Below are 18,350 nucleotides of genomic sequence, written 5' to 3' on the forward strand. Positions count from 1 at the left end.
TGTCCATACTACCCAAAGCAATCTATAGATTCAATGCAATTCCTATCAAGATACCAATGGCATATTTCACAGGACTAGAATAATCCAAAAATTTATGGAACCACAAAAACCTTGAATGGTCACAGCAACCTTGAGAAAGAAGAACAAAGTAGGAGGTATCACACTACCTGACATCAAACTATACTACAAGGCCACAGTAATCAAAGCAGCATGGCACTGGCATTAGAACAGACACATAGATCAATGGAACAGAACAGACAGCCCAGAAATAAACCCAGGCCTAAATGGTCAGTTAGTATTGGACAAAGAAGGCTAGCACAAACAATGGGGAAAAGACAGTCTCTTCAATAAGTGGCATTGGGAAAATTGAACAGGTATGTGCAAAAAAAGAAAACTAGACCACCTTCTTATACCGTATATAAGAATAACTCAAAATAGAAGAAAGCATAGGCAATAAAATTTTAGATACTTCCCTTAGCAACATTTTCTTTGATATTCTTCTTGAGCAAGGAAAACAAAAGAAAAAAATAAACAAATGGGACTACATCAAACTAAAAACTTTTAAAAATATTTTATTTATTTATATTGAGAGAGAGGAGAAGGGAAGGAGAAAGAGTGGGAGAGAAACATCAGTGTGTGGTTGCCTCTCATGTGTCCCCCACCGGGGACCCAGCCTGCAACCTAGGCATGTGCCCCGACCAGGAATCAAACCAGCGACCCTTTGCTTCACAGGGCCGCACTCAATCTACTGAGCTACACCAGCCAGGGCAAACTAAAAAGTTTTTGCACATCAAGGGAAACCATAAAAAAAAAGACAGCCTACTAAAGAGCAGAAGATAATTCACCTACATCTGATAAGAGGTTGATAACCAAACTTTATAAAGAACTCGTACAACTCAACACCAAAACCCAAACAATTCAAATTAAAAAAATGGCAGAGGACCTGAATAGACACTTCTCCAAAGAGGACATACAGATGGCCAAGAGACATATGCAGAGATGCTCTATGTCACTCACCATCAGGTAAATGCAAATGAAAACCACAGTTGAGATGTCACCTCACACCTGCCAGAATGGTTACCATCAATACGTCCACAAACAAGTGTTGGTGAGGACGTGGAGAAAAGGAAACCCTCACCCACCTGTGGGAATGCAGACTGGTGCAGCCGCTGCGGAAAACAGTATGAAGGGTCCTCAAAAAGCTAAAAATGGAACTGCCTTATGACTCAGTGATTCCACTTCTGCGAATGTATCCAAAGAAACCCATCACACTAACGCGACTGAATACACGCATCCCTACTTCACCGCAGCGTCATTCACAGTAGCCAAGACCCAGACGCAGCCACGTGCTCACCAATAGACGAGCGGATCAGAAAGAGGCGGCACCTAGATACGATGACACATTGCACGGCCATAATGAAAAGAATGAAATCCTACCACTTGTGATGTTGTGGATGGACCAAGAGGATATCGTTCTAAGTGAGGTCAGTCAGACAGAGAAAGGCATGTGATTTTACTCATATGTGGAGTCTAAAGACCAAAATAAGCGAACAGACAAAACAGAAACAGACTCACAGACACAGAGAACAGACGGATGGTTGTCAGAAGGGAGGGGGTTGTAGGACCCGGTGACAAAGGACTGGGAAAGATAAAGGTAGTTACCAAATAGTCAAATGGATGTAAAGTACAGCTTAGAGAATTTGTCGACAATATTGTAAGAACTATATACGGTGCCAGGTGGGGACTGGAAATATCGGAGGGGAACACTTGTCAATAAAGTACATGATTGTCTAACCACAATGCTGTACACCGGAAACTTGTGCAAAATAATATTGAATGTAAAAAAGCACCTTGCGCACAGATCGGCAATGGCACATTTCCTTAGCCGGCCTCCGAAGTGTTGAATCTCTTGGATAAGAACCTCAACTCGCCACCCTCCGCCTACCTTGGTTAGGTCCCCGGGATTAGGTACATCAGAAAGGACAGAGGCGGGGCAGGGAGGAGGGGCGGGGCCTGAGTGCGGGAGCCCGCTGTGGGGCCTGCCCTTCCTGTGGTGTCCACACCCCATCTGTGAGTGTGTGTGCCAGCCCCACTCCTGGAATTCCGGGCCTCTGTTCCAGAGAACGATCCAGGTCGGGCTGAGTGAACAAGGTCAACTCACAGGAAGTAGATTTCTAGGGTCTCCCTTCCCCTGACAACCCCAAACCAGGCCACTCTCTCCCCAAACCAGGCCACCTTCTCTATGAGAGGCCAGCGGGTCGCTGGGCCTGCACTATGGGCAGAGTAAGATGACGTATTCCTTTCTTCTGTTAGGGACCCCGGGTGTTCGGGAAAGAGGCTATTTCTTCAGAGCCGAACGGGAGGTAGGTGTTCAAAGGTCAGAAAGCATGGTGCTGTCTGCTTTCCTGAAATGACTTCCTCTGGCCGTCTGCTGGGCCTTGGGACAGCGGAGGTGGAGTGTGGTGGCTGGTCGAGGGACGGGGGCTGCTCATGGAGTGGACAGAGGGTGGGAGGAGGCTGACATGTGCTCTGCCCACCCTGGAAACCTTGGCAGGGTGTCAAGGTCAGCTCTGAGGACGCAGGGCAGTCACGTCTCCCTGGTCTTGGTCTCCTGTCCAGCCAGCTCTGCCAGCCTCTGCTCTTTTGGCGACCAGACAATGCCCAAGACTGAAGAAGCATCTGTTCGGGGAGGTACATGATGCTTCCAGAATTCAGACTCATAAGCAGCGTAGGGGCTGAACCGTGTCCCCTCAAAAAGATAACGTTGAAGCCTGAACTCCAAGTCCCTCAGAGTGCGACCTTACTCTTTGGAAACAGGGTCATCACAGATGTAGTCATTTAAGATGAGGCTATACTGGGGTCACACGAGCCCCTAATCCAGCGGGACGGCTGTCCCTCTACGACAATGACAGTCATGTGAAGGCAGAGGTTGGACTGACACAGCTGCGAGCCAAAGGATGTCAGAGACGGCTGGCAGCTACCCGAGGCTGCAAGAGGGATCCTCCCTTAAGGGTTTCATAGGGAGCTGGGCCCTGCCAGCACCTTGACTTTGGACTTCTGGCTTCTGCAACTGGAAGAGAGTGCTCTTGTTCCAAGACACCAGCCTGTGGTGCTTGTTGGGGCCGCCCTGGGCACTGACGCAGGTGGGCAGAAGGGAGCAAGGCCTCCCAGACAGGTGTCCCTCCTCCCTGTGGGGGTGGCTGCTCCCTCTTGCTGACCCCCATCCCTCAGTGGGGTGGGCAGAGCCCAGCTTCTGTCCTGGAGGTGTGTTTCCTGGTGGGGGACCAGAGGACACCCCCACTGTGAGACCCCTGTCCCTGCTCTCAGCCAGAGGCAGGGGTGGTTTGGCCCGCTCCAGGCAGGAAAATGAGCTCTGCCTTGATTTTCTCTTCTTTTGAGAGTCACAGTTTGGTGGGGCTGGCTTGGCAGGTGGACAAGCAGGTGGGCTGGGTGCCCTGGGGAGGGGAACCTGGAGCCCAGAACCTGATTTCCTTCCAGACCACACAGCAGCCCTGGCCAGGGCGCCTCTGAAAATTAATTATCTGCAACCCGAGCTCTGAGACATTTGCACACAGCTGAGCATGGGGCCCCTTCCTTTGCCTCGTAACCCATGGGCTCACTGGGGAGCCAAAGGAGCCAGCTCTTGCCGGTCTCCGAGCTCTGTCAGAGGGTCCTGGGCTGGAAAACGGAGCATCTGAGGGCAGCATGGGGTGGGGGAGAGGCAGGGAGCAGGAAGGCGCCCTGGGTTTGGCAGGGGTCCAGAGGGCCCACTCCTAGGACAGGGAAGAGGACACCTTAACTGACTTGTACCCTTTTTCTCTTTCTTTCCTCTAGTTCTTTCTTTTTTTTTGTTAAAGATTTTATTTATTTACTTTTAGAGAGAGGGGAAGGGAGGGAGAAAGAGAGGGAGAGAGATGTCAATATGTGAGAGTCTTGCTCACCCCCAACCCAGGGACCTGGGCCGAAACCCAGGCATGTCCCCTGACTGGGAATCGAACCTGTGACCTTTGGGGTCACAGGCCGGCACACAATCCACTGCGCCACACCAGCCAGGGCTCCGCTCTTTCTTTCCTCCCTTTCATCCTTCCCTTTCTTTACTCTCTCCTTTCTTTTCTGAATTATAGTTGGCATTCGATATTACATTGGTTTCAGGTCTACAACACGGTGACGTGACATTTGTGTATATGGGATGTGACCACACTAAGTCCAGGGACCGTCACCATCAACGTTATCAGGATATCACTGACTACATTCCCCCTCACCTTTCTCTCCCATCCCCCACCCCTCCCCTCTGGCAACCATCAGCTTGCTCTTTGTTTCTATGAGCTGGTTTTTATTTGTTCATTTTTGATTTTAAAAGGCTCTACATGTGGACTCACATGGTATTTATCTTTTTCTGTCCAACTTATTTCACTGAGCACAGTAGCCTCTAGGTCCGTCCATGTTGCTGCAAACTGTAGGATTTCGCTCCTTTTTAGTGCTAATGTTCCACTGTGTTTGTACATCACACCCCATCCCATTTGTCTCCCCGTTATCCCCAAGCTCTGAGTGCAGGGACAAAAGGGGTGGGGTGGGAAGACTCAAGAACAAGTGTCAGGACATGTGCCCCAGAGCAAATCAATTTCTGCACCTCAGTTTCCTCACCTGTTAAATGGGGACAATACCTACCAGTACCAGATAGGGTCACTGCGGGGATTCAAATGAGATCATGCATGACTAGCTAGAACCTGGCACGCAGGAGCAGGTAATCAGTGTCACCTCCTAGTCATTACTGACAACCCAGTGGAGAGAGTGGTGGCCTTGGCAGGCTGCTGGGTCTCTGAGCCCCGCCCCTCCTTCCCTGACTTCAGGCAGCCGCTGCAGCCTTGAGAGCTCCTGGCTGCAGAGACAGACTACCGGATCTGAGCCCCGTCCCCTCGCTTACTACCTGTGCAGCCTCAGGCAAAGGACTCATCCCTGGGCTGCCTCCACTTTCTGCCCCACACAGAGGGACAGTCCAGGAGGAGCCTGGAAATCACTCCCACAAAGGGCCTGGCCCAGTGTGGGCACAGGAGCCCTAGTGAACGGCTGAGCCTCTTCAGGCGGCCGTGAGGCCCTGGGGGAGGGAGGGAGGGAGGGAGGGCCCAAGGGCCAGCGGTTACCTGAACCCATCCTTGTGGCTCTCGCTCAGGTGGCAGGTGCCTCCGTGCTGACAGGGGTTCTGGATGCAGGTGTTGATGGGCGTGGTGCAGTCTTTGCCCTGAGCGGGAGAGGGAGAAGCACCCAGGCAGGGAGGTGGTCAGTGGCTGCCAGGAGCCAGGAGACCCCCTGAGAGTTCCAGTGCCTCTGGGCTGAGGCGGGGGGAGATGGCGGGAGGCCCTGCGACAAGCCTGCAGTGTGACCCAGAGACAGGCACAGGGAGCCCTTGCTCCGGGGTCCTCCACAGTGAGAAGGGGAGGGACGCGGGGAGTTCAGGTCTGGGCGCCCAGAACCCATGTCGTCCTCTCTCTCCAACACCACAGGGCAGCAGCATGGGCTTTGGGTGCAGGACACCTGGCTTCAGGTTCCAGCTTCACCTCCTCCTGGTTGGTTGACCTTGACCTTGTACAAGCCTTTTAACCTCTGTAAGCCTAGATCATTGTGCTGCTACGAGAATTAAACCGGACCTTTCCTATAAGAAGGTGCCTAACGCTATGTGACGCCTCTAGCACAGAGGAGGCGTGCTGCGCGTGCTCATAGATGTTACTGTCACTAGCCTCGCTGAGGGTAAATACAGTCCCCGAGTTGGGTGTGGCCAACAATCCTCGACCTGATTAGGTGACGCCCCCCCAGAGAGTCATCTCTGACTGGTCTGGACGCAGGCCCAGGTGCTGGGATTTATGTTGAGTCCTGCAGGTGATTCTAATGTTAGGCCAGCTTGAGAAGCCCTGTGTGAGAGAGTTTGGGGCGGGTAGGGATTCTCCAAGCAGGCTCCTCTGAAGGGGACAACTTTGCAGTAGAAGGGACAGCAGGGGTGTGGGCCCTGAGGAGGGGCTGAGCACAGGCCCCAGCACAGACCCCAGCGTCCCAGGGACCAGCACCATGCCCCAGTCCTGGCAAACAGCCCCTTGGAGCACCTATGGGCCCCGGGGAGGCCTCTGCTGTGTGGTTTCTGGGCTGCGGGCCCCTTGCCAGGCAGGGGTGACCGCAGGCGCCCTCCCCGGCCTGCCACACCACCTGCTCACCATCTGCCCGAGAAAATCCGCTCTCTCTGCTGCCTCTAGGGCCTCTGATGGAGTGTACTGGGCTTCCTGGTGGGGGAAGTCACTGGCAAAGGGGCTCAGGACTCTGCTGTGGACTGCCTGCTTCCTGCTGCCTCAGCAGCCCAAGGGTGTCTGCCTCCCGCCCTGCCCTGAGGCATTTAAAGGGCCAGTCGAGAGTTTCTGGGAGGGGCGGAGACTGTAGGTGGTGTGGGACGGGGTGGGGGACCTGGGTTCATCCTAAGCCAGAGCAACCCAGGAGCGCTTCCAGGAGGTAGGAGTGGGGTGGAAACGGCAATCCTCACTCTCACTCAGGTGCACCCAGCAGTTTCCACTCTGGGCCTCGTGCCCAGGGTTTTATCGTCCCAATCACAGGTGACATTCCCAACCACCTGGCAGGCGAGTGTGACTGTCCTGCCCCACACTTTCCCAGACCGGGAAGGCCGACTTGGGGAGTGAAACGGCATGTCCAAGTCACCGTGAGAGGCAAAGGCAGCAGCGGGCCGGACATCCAGTCCCAAGCCCCCACTGGATACCTTCCGCCCTCCTCGGGCTCGGCTCTGGAGTCAGGCAGAGCTGGGAAGCTCGTGCTAGTCCGGCAGCCGAGTGCCCCGAGGAAGTGNATTCCCAACCACCTGGCAGGCGAGTGTGACTGTCCTGCCCCCCACTTTCCCAGACCGGGAAGGCCAACTTGGGGAGTGAGACGGCATGTCCAAGGTCACCTTGAGAGGCAAAGGCAGCAGCGGGCCGGACATCCAGTCCCAAGCCCCCACTGGATACCTTCCGCCCTCCTCGGGCTCGGCTCTGGAGTCAGGCAGAGCTGGGAGCTCGTGCTAGTCCGGCGGCCGAGTGCCCGGAGGAAGTGACTAGTTCTGAGCCTTGTTCTCATCATCTATACGAGGGGACTAACTATACCCGCCCTGTGCAGTAGACAGATGGTTAGAAATCACATGTATGTCCGGCACCCGGGGTGTCATGGCCACTCCATAAGTAAGAGCCACTGTGACGATGACAATGACGATGACGATTGGGGTCAGAGGCAGGGCTGACTGTGGGTGATTAAAGGACTCTGCAGGTCTTTGGTGAGGGGTGGTGGTGGTGGTGTGTGTGTGTGTTGAATGAATGGGCCATGGAGGTCCTGACTGGAGAACCCTGAGCAGGTCATGGTAGGGACTCCCTAACCCCTGCCTGGGCCAGCCTCTTGGTTCCGGGAACTTTCAAGTACCAGGGACTCCAGGCGGATCCCTGTGGGGGTGGGGCCAGGTGCAGAAAGCCGGGAGGCAGAGCCTCGCACTGGACTATATGCCAGTCCAGCCTGGAGTGGGGGTTTCTGTCAGAGGCATCCTTGGGAAACCATCGCTGTTGCCGGAGCTTGGCTAATGACCCCAGTTCAGCTTCCTTCAGCCTCACTTTGCTCGAGCTCACCAGCTTCGGGATGGTCCTTGGTCCTCTCCCGCCCGCCCACTCGTGTGTGTGTGTGTGTGTGTGTGTGTGTGTGTGTGTGTGTGTGTGAAGGGCAGGGCTAGGCTCTGGACCAGCTTCTCCCACTGGAAACCCCTTTCTGAGACAGGGCCAGGGAGGCAGCTCAGAGACACTGTCATTCACAGCATGGTCCTCGGACCAGCAGCAAAGCTCTCCACCACCTCCACTGCCCCCCCCCCCCCAGGAGCCTGCTAAACATGCACAAGCTTGGCCAGATCCCAGGTCTGAACGGACCCGGTACCTGCGTTTCAGTGAGACCCCCGGGTTATCCCTGTGCACAGGAAGGAAGGTGTGAGGGGCGCTGCTCTGACACGCCGAGCACAAATGCGCATGAAGCTAAACCGGCTGAAAAAGAATCAGCCAAACCACCGGCCTGTATTTCATTTCCTCGTGCTGCAGAATAGTGGTAAAGTCATACCCTGTGTGAGGTCCCTGCTACATCCTGGCACCTGTTTGGTCCCTTTAATCCCTGCAAGAGTTCCGCAGGTGAGTGTGGTTATTCCCCTTTGCAGTTGGGCGGGGCAGTGGGGGGTGGGGACGGGTGGAATGGGTGGTGAGGGCAGGCTTTCCTGCGGCAGGGAGCTGGGTTCTGGGTCAGCGCCTGGCTCCTGGGTCTGGGAGCCGGGGCAAGTTATTTGACTTTCTGAACCTCAGGTCCCTCATCTATGGAAAGGGGCTAATACAACTGATTTCAGAGGGTGGTGATTAAGAACATTGCATGAGATAATGGGCTTGCTGCTCCGCAGAGGCCTGGCATCGCCGTTGTGAGCAGTAGCTGCCAGGAAACAGGAAGCCATGAGCCATGGCTGCTGTGCCTTTTTTTTTTTTTTTTTTTGGTAGCACTGTGGCTTCCCACGGCCACCCAGACAGTCAATGGAAGAACTGTGGTTTCTGAAAATAGATAAACGCCTGGACTGTGAGCTTGGCTTTGTGGGTGTCTGGTGGCTGTTGTCTCACCCGGAGTCGCCTCAGCCACTCTGCTTGGGTGAGCTCCACACCCAAAGAAAGGCAGGCGGGGGCACGAGCCCAGGATGGGCGGCCAAGGGACCCACCATCGAAGGAGCCCTTGGGTCCAGCCGGCCGCACTTCACAGGTGAGGAGCCAGGAGAGTGGGGCCGCTCAAGGCGGCACAGTCAGCTGGGAGCAGGCTCCGGGGCGCCCTGCTTGGCGTCCTTTCCGACCTGCACCCTATTTCGCCCTGTCCTGGAAATTCAGACCAGGACCCTCACTCACCCCTGACGATCCTAGAGCCTGCCAATGGGCAGGGAATGTAGAGGCTGAGAGCAGTTTCTGGAGTCAGTCGGTTCAGAGCTTTGAACCCCAACCCTTCACTGACTGTCCCCAGTTTTCTCAGTGGTAGAATGGGGGACACTTGAGGACCTGCCTCCCAGGGCTTTGAGGAGGAGTGTGCAAGATAATGTGTGTGTCTTGTTTTACTTGCTGTCAGTGCACAGCAGGCGCTAAAAAATGTGGGCTGCTAATATGGCTGTTGTCATCATCGTCACCACCATCAGTCACATTGGACCCCAGACCTGCCTGGGCCCAACAGCTTCCCAAAGGGCAAAACCCCGGTTCCAATTCCCCTGGAATCTGCAGGATGTTCAGAATCCATAGAGCAAAGTGCAAACATGCGGCACACCCGGTTGAGGCCCCCAGGGGGCGCTCCTGCCCTGACCCCGAAGGCCAGGCCAACTGCACCGTGTCCCAGGTGTGGCCGGAAGAAGTCTGAACCTTCAGACATGGCTCCACCACTTTCAGACTCAGGCCAGTGTGACAGAGAAGCAAGCAAGGCTCAGAATGCAAAGTGGTTCGTCTTAGTTTTCAAACGACACCACCCACCTCATAAGGTGACTATGAAGATTAGAAGAGGGAGCGAGTGTACGAGGCCTGGTGGAGTGCCTGGCCCACGTCAATGCTGAAAAGGCAGCTACACACGATGGGGTGGGGGGGGTTACACAGGTGGGTGCCACAGATCCAGAGGGGCAGCTGGTGGTCTTTGACGGTTCAGTGTGTCCCTGAGAATCCCTGGTGAAAACCAGCAACGGCCACCTGTTACTGCACCTGGTATTAGGGACCGGAGTGCAAGGCTTAAGGTAAAAGGTAGCCGTCGCCAGCCTTACCGATTGCTTCCTGGACACCAGGTGCCGCCCACAGTTACGGCAGGTTTTATTCTCACAGCAGACCTGTGAGGCAGGTCCTAGTGTGCTGATGCGGAGGCTCAGATGAAGCCGCTGGCACCTGCCACATGGCTGGTGAATGACAGAGGCCTCACTCCGTCACTCCACAGCCTGAGTTTTCTCCACTGAATTGGTGCAGGGCAGTCTGAGGACTCAGGCCATCTGAGCACACCTGCTGAATGCCTGCTCTGCTCTGCAACAGTTGTCTGTGTGTGTGTTGTGTGTGCATGTGTGTGTGTGTGGGGGGTGCATGGGTTTGCCACTCCAGTGAGTTTGAGGCCCTGGGGGCGGCTGCCCACGGAGGACTGGCTGGCTGGCCGGCCAGTCACGGGGAATGCGGAGGCTCTGCAGTCAGGCCTGTAGGTGGCGCTCTGACACCATTGGCTGGAGGCACAGCTCTGGCTGGGAACTCCACCCAGGAGCTTGTTCCCTAGAGTGAGCCTGCCCCTCAGCTGGTCACTGCACACACCAGTCCCCCAAGGAGGCTGGCTACCTCCCTCTCAGCCTGTGCCAGGGCCGCACACCCGATGGGCACGGGTGGTCCTGAAACTCTCAGCTTGGGGATGGGGCTTTGCCAACCCCAGGGAGGGAGCCTGAGGGCCCAGCTAACCAGGAAACCTACCCTTCCCAGGGCAAAGGCAGGGCTCTGAAGTCATATAGTCCTAGGTCCCATCCTAACCCTTCTGCTTACAAGGCTTAGGGACATGGAGTCAAGCCCTTTCAACAGCCCGAGGCCCAGTAGAACAGGAGAGTTACTGGGGTCACCTGGGAAGCGGAGTCCTCCTTAGCTTGGCACAGATCATTCCATGGTGGGGGTAGGGGAGTCTTGGAGGGACAGGGCCCCTCCCTGGGCCGCAAATGGAGGGGGCGAGCACCCNGGGAATGCGGAGGCTCTGCAGTCAGGCCTGTAGGTGGTGCTCTGACACCATTGGCTGGAGGCACAGCTCTGGCTGGGAACTCCACCCAGGAGCCTGTTCCCTAGAGTGAGCCTGCCCCTCAGCTGGTCACTGCACACACCAGTCCCCCAAGGAGGCTGGCTCCCTCCCTCTCAGCCTGTGCCAGGGCCGCACACCCGATGGGCACGGGTGGTCCTGAAACTCTCAGCTTGTCCAGTACATGGGGATGGGTGCTCCCGGAGGCTGGACTCTGGGAGGGTCCCAGGGAAGAGCTTTGCCAACCCCAGGGAGGGAGCCTGAGGGCCCAGCTAACCAGGAAACCTACCCTTCCCAGGGCAAAGGCAGGGCTCTGAAGTCATATAGTCCTAGGTCCCATCCTAACCCTTCTGCTTACAAGGCTTAGGGACATGGAGTCAAGCCCTTTCAACAGCCCGAGGCCCAGTAGAACAGGAGAGTTACTGGGGTCACCTGGGAAGCGGAGTCCTCCTTAGCTTGGCACAGATCATTCCATGGTGGGGGTAGGGGAGTCTTGGAGGGACAGGGCCCCTCCCTGGGCCGCAAATGGAGGGGGCGAGCACCCTATCTCACCTTGTAGCCGTAGGGACAGGCACAGCGGTAGAGCTCCACGGGGTCTTGGCTGCAGGTCCCGTTGTTCTTGCATGGGCTGGAGAGGCAGGCGTTGCACTTGGCCACAATGCTGATGTCCACCGGCCCTGCATCGCAAAACCACTGAGCGTTGGTGGCAGATCCCCCGAAGGGCTCACTGTCACCCCTGTCGCCCTCGGCTTGGACCCCTCCCTCCCCCTTGGCTGAGACCCCTCCTTAGCCAGCTGTCAGCCCTTCCCGTCTCCCTGCACAGAGGGCAGCTGGCCCTCTCCAGCCAGTACACACAGTCCAGCTAGAGTCCCATGCATTCCGCCATTGTCCGGCCAGCGGGGGGCCGGGGGAGAATTCACAGTGGGACAGCAAACAGAAGCACTTCTGCAGTCAAATCAATTACCATAATTAGCCTGATCCGATTTTGGTGCTAATCTGCAAACAATGTATTGTAATTAGAAACACCCTCGTGTATCTTTTTTTTGTTCTGGAAGCTCTGGGCCTAGGCTCCATCAGGATCTCACACTTTTCTGCTTCCCCGCTCACCCCTGCCCTGCCATGGACCAGTCTGTGCCAAGCTAAGGACACTGTCTGGGCCAAAGAAGTCCTGCTTGCAGAGCCCTTGTTGGCAAGGGGGAGTAGGAAACAGTCCCAGAGGGCAGGAGAGGCGCTGACAGTGGACAGCAGACTGTGCTCGGGGACGCTCTGCATCCTGGAGTTTCACCTGTGTCCTGGTCTCATAAACAGGCCCTACTTACTGTTAGGACTTTTTGTTTTTTATTAAAGATTTTAATTTATTTTTAGAGAGAGGGGAAGGGAGGGAGAGAGAGAGAAGCATCACTGTGTGGCTGCCTCTCACACACCGTCTACTGGGGACCTAGCACACAACCCAGGCATGTGCCCTGACTGGGAATCAAACCAGCAACCATTTGGTTCGCAGGCTGGAGCTCGATCCACTAGCCAGGGCTGATGTTAGGACTCTAAATGGCCCTGAGACAACAGTCGTCAATTTGGAGACTGGGCTAGGTTTGAGCCAGTGCGTGTGTGACCATTTTTCAGTTAGGGGAACAGAACAGCCCAGTTGAGAGGCTCAACCCTGGCTTCACATTAGATCAGGAAGACTGTGTGTCCCAAGGACACAATGACATTTTAGGGGGTAATTAAAGTATATCAATAAGAAACAAAAAAAATATTAAGGCTTTAAGAGGTGTGTGATACATATGGAAAGTAAAGTTTTGGAAAAAATTCAGTTTCCCCAATAATCAAAGACAGACAAAATATAAAGAAAATTTTTTCGGCTGTTGAATTAGCAGTGATTATAAAATGAGACAAAATAACTCAAGAATGGTGAAAAACACACTCAAACGGGTGCACGGGGGGCGAACTGCTTACAGCCCTCTTTGAAGATGAGTTTGGCAAGACGTTTAAACACCGTCCTATACTCTGGCCCAGTGGTTTCTGTTCTCCGAATCTCATCTAAAGGCACAATTATAAATAATGACCTTCGTGCACCGGTGGTAAGGACACCACCAGGTGAAAAGGAACTGGTCAGCGAGGCTGTGGTGGGACCTCAAAGCCTGGTGCTCAAGTGCGTGAGCCATGGAGTCCAAAAGACCTGGAGTCCTGCTGACTGCAGCCTTGAGAAATCATTTAACCTCAGTCAGCCTCAGTTTTCCCATTTTTAAAAATGAGGGTGATTCTAGTGTGTACCCCCCACAGAGGTGCTGGAGAAGAAAATACATTAATGCATAGAAAGTGTCACTTTAAAGAAACAACACCTGGAAAAGCGCTCAGCACAACACCTGCCGCGTAGGAGGCACCAGTCATGGTTTGTTCTCACAGTGATTCGGTCGGTCAAACTCACATGCACAAGTTTGCGGGGGAAATGCATGTGCTTTAGGGATGTTGCATTAAAAAATGCAGCTTAAAGAATTTCTCAATTATGTGAAAGCACGCAGAGAAAGAAGTCAGTGGCAGGACGTGTCACCAGAGGGACTTGCAGAAGGAGTGACAAAGGTCCACATCAATTTCAGCCTCAGTCTCTGTGTGTGACCCACAGAGGAGCTGGGGCAATGGTTTTTGGGGTGCCGTCTGTTGAGATGGCAGCTCTGACAGGCTGCTGGGAGCAGGCAGGCCCCGGGGGTGGGGAGGGGGATGGCAGGCAGGCAGGCAGGCGGCACCTACCTTTGCACTGGAACCGGTGGGTGGGGGTGGTGAGCAGGAGCCTGTCGGCCATGGGCTCAGGGCTGCTGCAGCGGGCAATGCCGGGCTCCTTGTAGCCAGCCTTCACCCACTCCGACAGCCAGCGCAAGCTGCAGTCGCAGTGCAGCGGGTTGGTCCCCAGGGCCCTGGGGGGCAGAGCAGGAGGTCAGGGTCCCCCCACCTGCTTGGCCCGTAGGCTCCATATCCTTGCCCTTCTGGAAAAGCAGAATTTGTGGGCTTTGCCTAGATTGGGGGAGTCTGGCCGGAGGACCAATGGACTCCAGACTGTACCTCCTATTCCTGGAGCTGTTTCAACCCCCAGGCCCCTCCCACCTCGGAGGCTTTGTTCTCACCCACCCCAGTAAGACAACCCTGATTTCAGCCTCAACCCTGGAGCCTCCAGGAGCTTCCTGGGTCTCTCATCTCATTACCAGGCTCTCCGGCCACTCTGGAGGGCCCTCCAGAGGACAAACTCTGCACAGAGGGATGTGACGCCCAGCCACACTGACGGGGCTTGGACCACGCCACCCTCCAACAAGCCACCCTGGGGTATTGGTTATTTAAACTGCAGGCACTGGAGAAACAGTGGGTGCAGGAAGGGCTCTCTGACCACCTAAAGCAGCCCCCCTTTCCTGAGAAAGGTGCCTCCCCACCCCAGAGACCAGGAGATTACACCAGCACACCCACTGAAATGACCCTGACCTTCCAGTAAGTTTCCCTCACGCATTTCCTAGTCACTGTCCCACAATTTGTGGCCCCCAGCCCAAGCCCCTCTATCTTCCCAAAGCCCCCCAATGTATCATTCCTGGTGTCAAAAGGTGCCTACGCTTTGGGCCCAATGGCTTCTTCGGGTCTTCAGTTTCCCTTTGAAGACCCCCATGGACATGTAAAAACATGACCTACGTGTGTATGCCTTTCTCCTCTTAACCTGTCTTATGCTAGTTCCATGGGTCGGTCAGCCAGAACCCGAGGGGAGAAGCAAGCGTTCCCTCCCCCGCCCCCTCAGCTTGAAGCTGCAGGGCAGGTGTGGTGCTGACCCAAGCAGATACCTCCCAAGAGGTGTCCAGGAGGAAGACACTAGAACTTCTGCTCTCTTTGTATCATAGCCTTTAACGTTTCCGTTTTAAATGTTTTACAGTGTGCACACCTGTCAGTATGTGCGTGCAATGTGCAACTGATGAGACGTGCGTGGAGGAGGCTGCAAACCCAAACACGCTCCCTGGCAGAGACGTGCAGTGACTAAGAGTGAGGAGCCTCAGCTTCCCCTGCGTGTGAGGGGCAGAGGGCAGAGGGCAGAGGTCGAGACTGTGTGCCCTGGAGTCCAGGCCACAGAGCACGAGCTGGGCACTCCCGGGACACGTTTTCTAGCCCATCTGTTTCGGTATCATCGGGTGTAATAAGGAGAGACGAGGGCTCGTTGCTATAAGAAATAAGTGAGATAACTCATCTGAAGTGTGGAGCGCCTAGTGGGAGTTTGATCTCGCTTCCTGCTGACTTTGGATTTACGTTGTTCACACAGTGGATGAAGCCTCTGCAGGCAGCTGGGGCAGAGAGCACACAACGTGTACCGTGCGGGCCCGCCCATGTCAAGCACGCTCCCCGAGACAGAAAGAACAGCCACTGGATGGGAATGGGGCCACCGTGAGCGGGACCCCTAATGGTGCCGTGTTGAGTGGGCACACGGCCCAGACAGACATGGCTACTTACAGGTGGGAGAGGGACGTCAGGTCGTGGAAGGAGCCTTCGGGGACGCTGGAAATGTCGTTGCCATGGAGGGTTCTGAGGCAGAAGCACAGAGGCGAGGTTAACAGCCAGAACAGATCTGAACTCTGCTCTCCTGGCATCCCAGGCTGGCCCAGTCCCCCCCCCCCCAACCCCGTCTCCCTCGGAGCCCCCTGCCAGCACCTGTAGGTGCATGTCCTTGTGGCTGGTGCGTGGGTGTCTCCACACCCAGCTCAGTGCCAGGATGTCGAGGGTAGAGGGTTTGGGAAAGGAGAGGATGGGCTTTAGAATCAAACAGGCCCGCAATGGAGCCAGTCCCTTTGGCCGTGGAACACGCGGTGAGTTACTTTACTTTCTGGGCCTCCATTTTTTTGCACCTGCAAGATGGAGAGGTGTCTGTCTACTCTCAGAGATACTGTGAAGAACTGTGGTTGAGAGTGTAAGTTCTGGGGCCAGGCTGCCTCCATTCAGACCCTGATTCTGCCCCTTACCAGCTGTGTGACTGTGGGCAAAGTCACTGCCTTCTCTGTGCCTCAGCTTCCTATTGCGAAACGGGAACGGAAGTATAAAGACTGGCCACCGAAGGTGGTTGTGGGTGCGTGAATCCACAGGGAGCCCGTCCTTTTCCAGGCGCTGAATGATTAACCTGGACTAGTATTCGTGAGCGGGCCTTGAAGGCTGTCTGGAACACATCAAGAAACTGGTTCCCTTTTTATTCGCTTGGGGAGATCTGTGGGGACTGAGAAGTGTTATCATCCCAGCTCAGGGGAGAGAGGAAGGTGGGCCCTCGGCTGCTGTGCAAACTGCCTGGGACCTGACCCTCAACCTCATGGGGACGGGGTTGGGGCCCACCACCCACAGGTAGGGGGTCTGGCACTTGCATGGATCTGCGTGTGCTTTTTAACAGCATGTCCGAGGGGCCAGGTGACCTGCCCGGTGTTAATCACACCCCTCTGCACTCCGTGCTACAGGAGCCAGGAGCTATTCTCGCCTGCAGGGGGTTGGCATATGCTGAGCTTTCAGTGAACGGCTGGGGAACGGGTCTGGGAACGAACTGAACAACTGTGGCTTCACAGCTCAAGGAACCCCACGTGCAAATCCCCAGTTCCTAGGTTGTACCCCCACAAGAGGGAGTAAGTATCAACGGCGCATCCCAAGTCAGTATGTGCTGATGGCTCCCTTGGGGTCTGGCCTGTGAAATGAAACTCACAGATGTTTCGAGGCATCTTGAGTGCCTGCTGGGGACAGACCCCTCCGCTGTGCACGGAGCCCTAGCAGAACGAAGGGGGGACTGGCACAGACTCTGGGGGTGTAAACAGGGTAACGATGCAGGATTCTACTCTTGTTTCCCCATTGCTGATGTTAGCCGGCCCCGGCCTTCAGGGGAACAGAGGCTCTGGAACGGGCCAAGCTGGCGGCTCACCCACATGCAGATTTCTGGGCCCTGTTCCCAGAGATTGAGACCAGGCTTGGGGGTGGGGGCTAAGAGGCTGTGTTTCTAACAAGCTTTGGGGTGATGCCGACGTTCCTGGTCCTCTGAACCACGTTTAGTTGCCTTAGGTTGTCATCTTGTCATCCTCTTCACCCGAAGCCACCGCGCCTTCTCCCTCCGAGGACAGCAGGGAGAGCATGAGCGGTTCAGGTAGCGTCTCACACTTCCCAGCACTTTATCAGCATCATCGAATCTAACTCATGTGGTTATTTATGAATTGCACTGGCCCCTGCCTGTTATTAACTTGGAAGACTTCATAGCTGCTTGCTCTCTGGCAGATGCACCCAGAACCTCTGTTAATCATTGCTGAATGAGGCTCAGGCCCCTGGAGAGACACGAAGCCCTGGTTCAAAAGCACCAGTGACCAAAGGCAGCCCTGATGCTGGGGCTCCTGCAAGTCAGGCTCCCGTTCATCACGCGCGGAGCTGCTGAGGTCTCTGGAAACCGCAGTGATGGGGCCGTGATTTACTCGGACAACGACGCTATAGAAACCTGCCTACACTGCAGGTTCCCGCTCCTGGAGTGGTCCCCAGTGAGGGGCTCTCGCAGGTCTAACCACCAACCTGCAGGATGCAGGGACCTGGGACAAATGCGCCCTCCCAGGAGCACTTAGCACTCTGCCCTTCTCCCCACCGGGTCTCCCTCCCACCTCCCACGGGCTGAGCTCCCAAGGATTCCACTTCAGGGGCCTGAGGCTCCATTTTCCCTCCTGGCTCTTAGGGGGTGTTGAAGGCAAACTTGGGGTTTGGGGGATACTGAGGCGGCTACATCTGAGCAAGGGGAGGACACAACTGTCAGCTCCCAGCTGCCTGACACCCCAGGCGTGCTGTGCATGTGCTGGATGCCAGGGACTGTCCTCATTCTGCGTGGGGGTCCGGGTGGGTGCATTTCCTTCTGAGCAGGCTGGGCCCTCCCCGGCAGCTGGGGGCGTTAAGGTCTGGAGTTCAGATCCCTCCCCGAGCATCACTGGCTGCATGAGCCGAGACCATCTTCCTGTGGCTCAGTTTCGTCATCTCTAACACGGAGTCACTCTTAGTATTTACGGGTCATGGTTATCTTTTATCTGTGGGTGGCTTGCCTTCACTCTCCCAGTTTCTGTAACAGCTCTTCCCTATTCTTGGGGGGATCATTCCCCACCTCCCACCACCCTCAGTTCGAGGGGTTTGGCCTTATGGGCGGAGCTACAGCCCAGGTCGGGTCAGTGGCAGTCTCAGTGATGGTTTGAGGTGGAGTTTGTGACCTCTATGGGCCAGTGAGAGACATTTCTGGGGCTTGGTCTGGGACTACGAGGATAGAGGCGGAGAGAGACACTTCTCTGACAGTGACATAGGGGCACCCAAACTCGGCCTGAAAACCCAAGGTCTGCAGCTGACGTTTTCCATTACCTGCGCAGCCAAACTCTCTCCACACTGAAGGTGGTCTGGCCTGATTTTCCTTCCCTGGAGGTGGGGAGACGTCTGCTGGCGGCCCCACTCTGTGCACCAGTGGTGGGAGGATTAAAGGTACCATGCCAGTGGTCCCAATGGTGCAGGGCTCCACGGGGGCCCGCACATCGGGAGCCCTC

The 18,350-nt window shown here is 55.5% G+C and overlaps 1 protein-coding gene across 2 annotated transcripts in view; it reads right to left on the reverse strand.

Moving 5' to 3' along the window:
• The window catches only part of SLIT3 (slit guidance ligand 3), a 529,219-nt gene that overhangs the window by 17,359 nt on the left and 493,510 nt on the right, over positions 1–18,350 (reverse strand). For both annotated transcript variants that reach the window (XM_037057739.1, XM_037057738.1), the window contains exons 24-27: positions 15,280–15,351; positions 13,555–13,718; positions 11,362–11,486; positions 5,142–5,239 (exon numbers count right to left, since the gene is read on the reverse strand). In XM_037057739.1, coding sequence (XP_036913634.1) covers positions 5,142–5,239; positions 11,362–11,486; positions 13,555–13,718; positions 15,280–15,351 — 459 coding nt within the window. The remainder of the gene's footprint in view (positions 1–5,141; positions 5,240–11,361; positions 11,487–13,554; positions 13,719–15,279; positions 15,352–18,350) is intronic.

This window comes from Sturnira hondurensis, unplaced genomic scaffold (assembly GCF_014824575.4).
Source record: "Sturnira hondurensis isolate 20B ecotype Veracruz unplaced genomic scaffold, ASM1482457v3 Scaffold0009733, whole genome shotgun sequence".
In the NCBI taxonomy this organism is placed as follows: Eukaryota; Metazoa; Chordata; class Mammalia; order Chiroptera; family Phyllostomidae; genus Sturnira; species Sturnira hondurensis.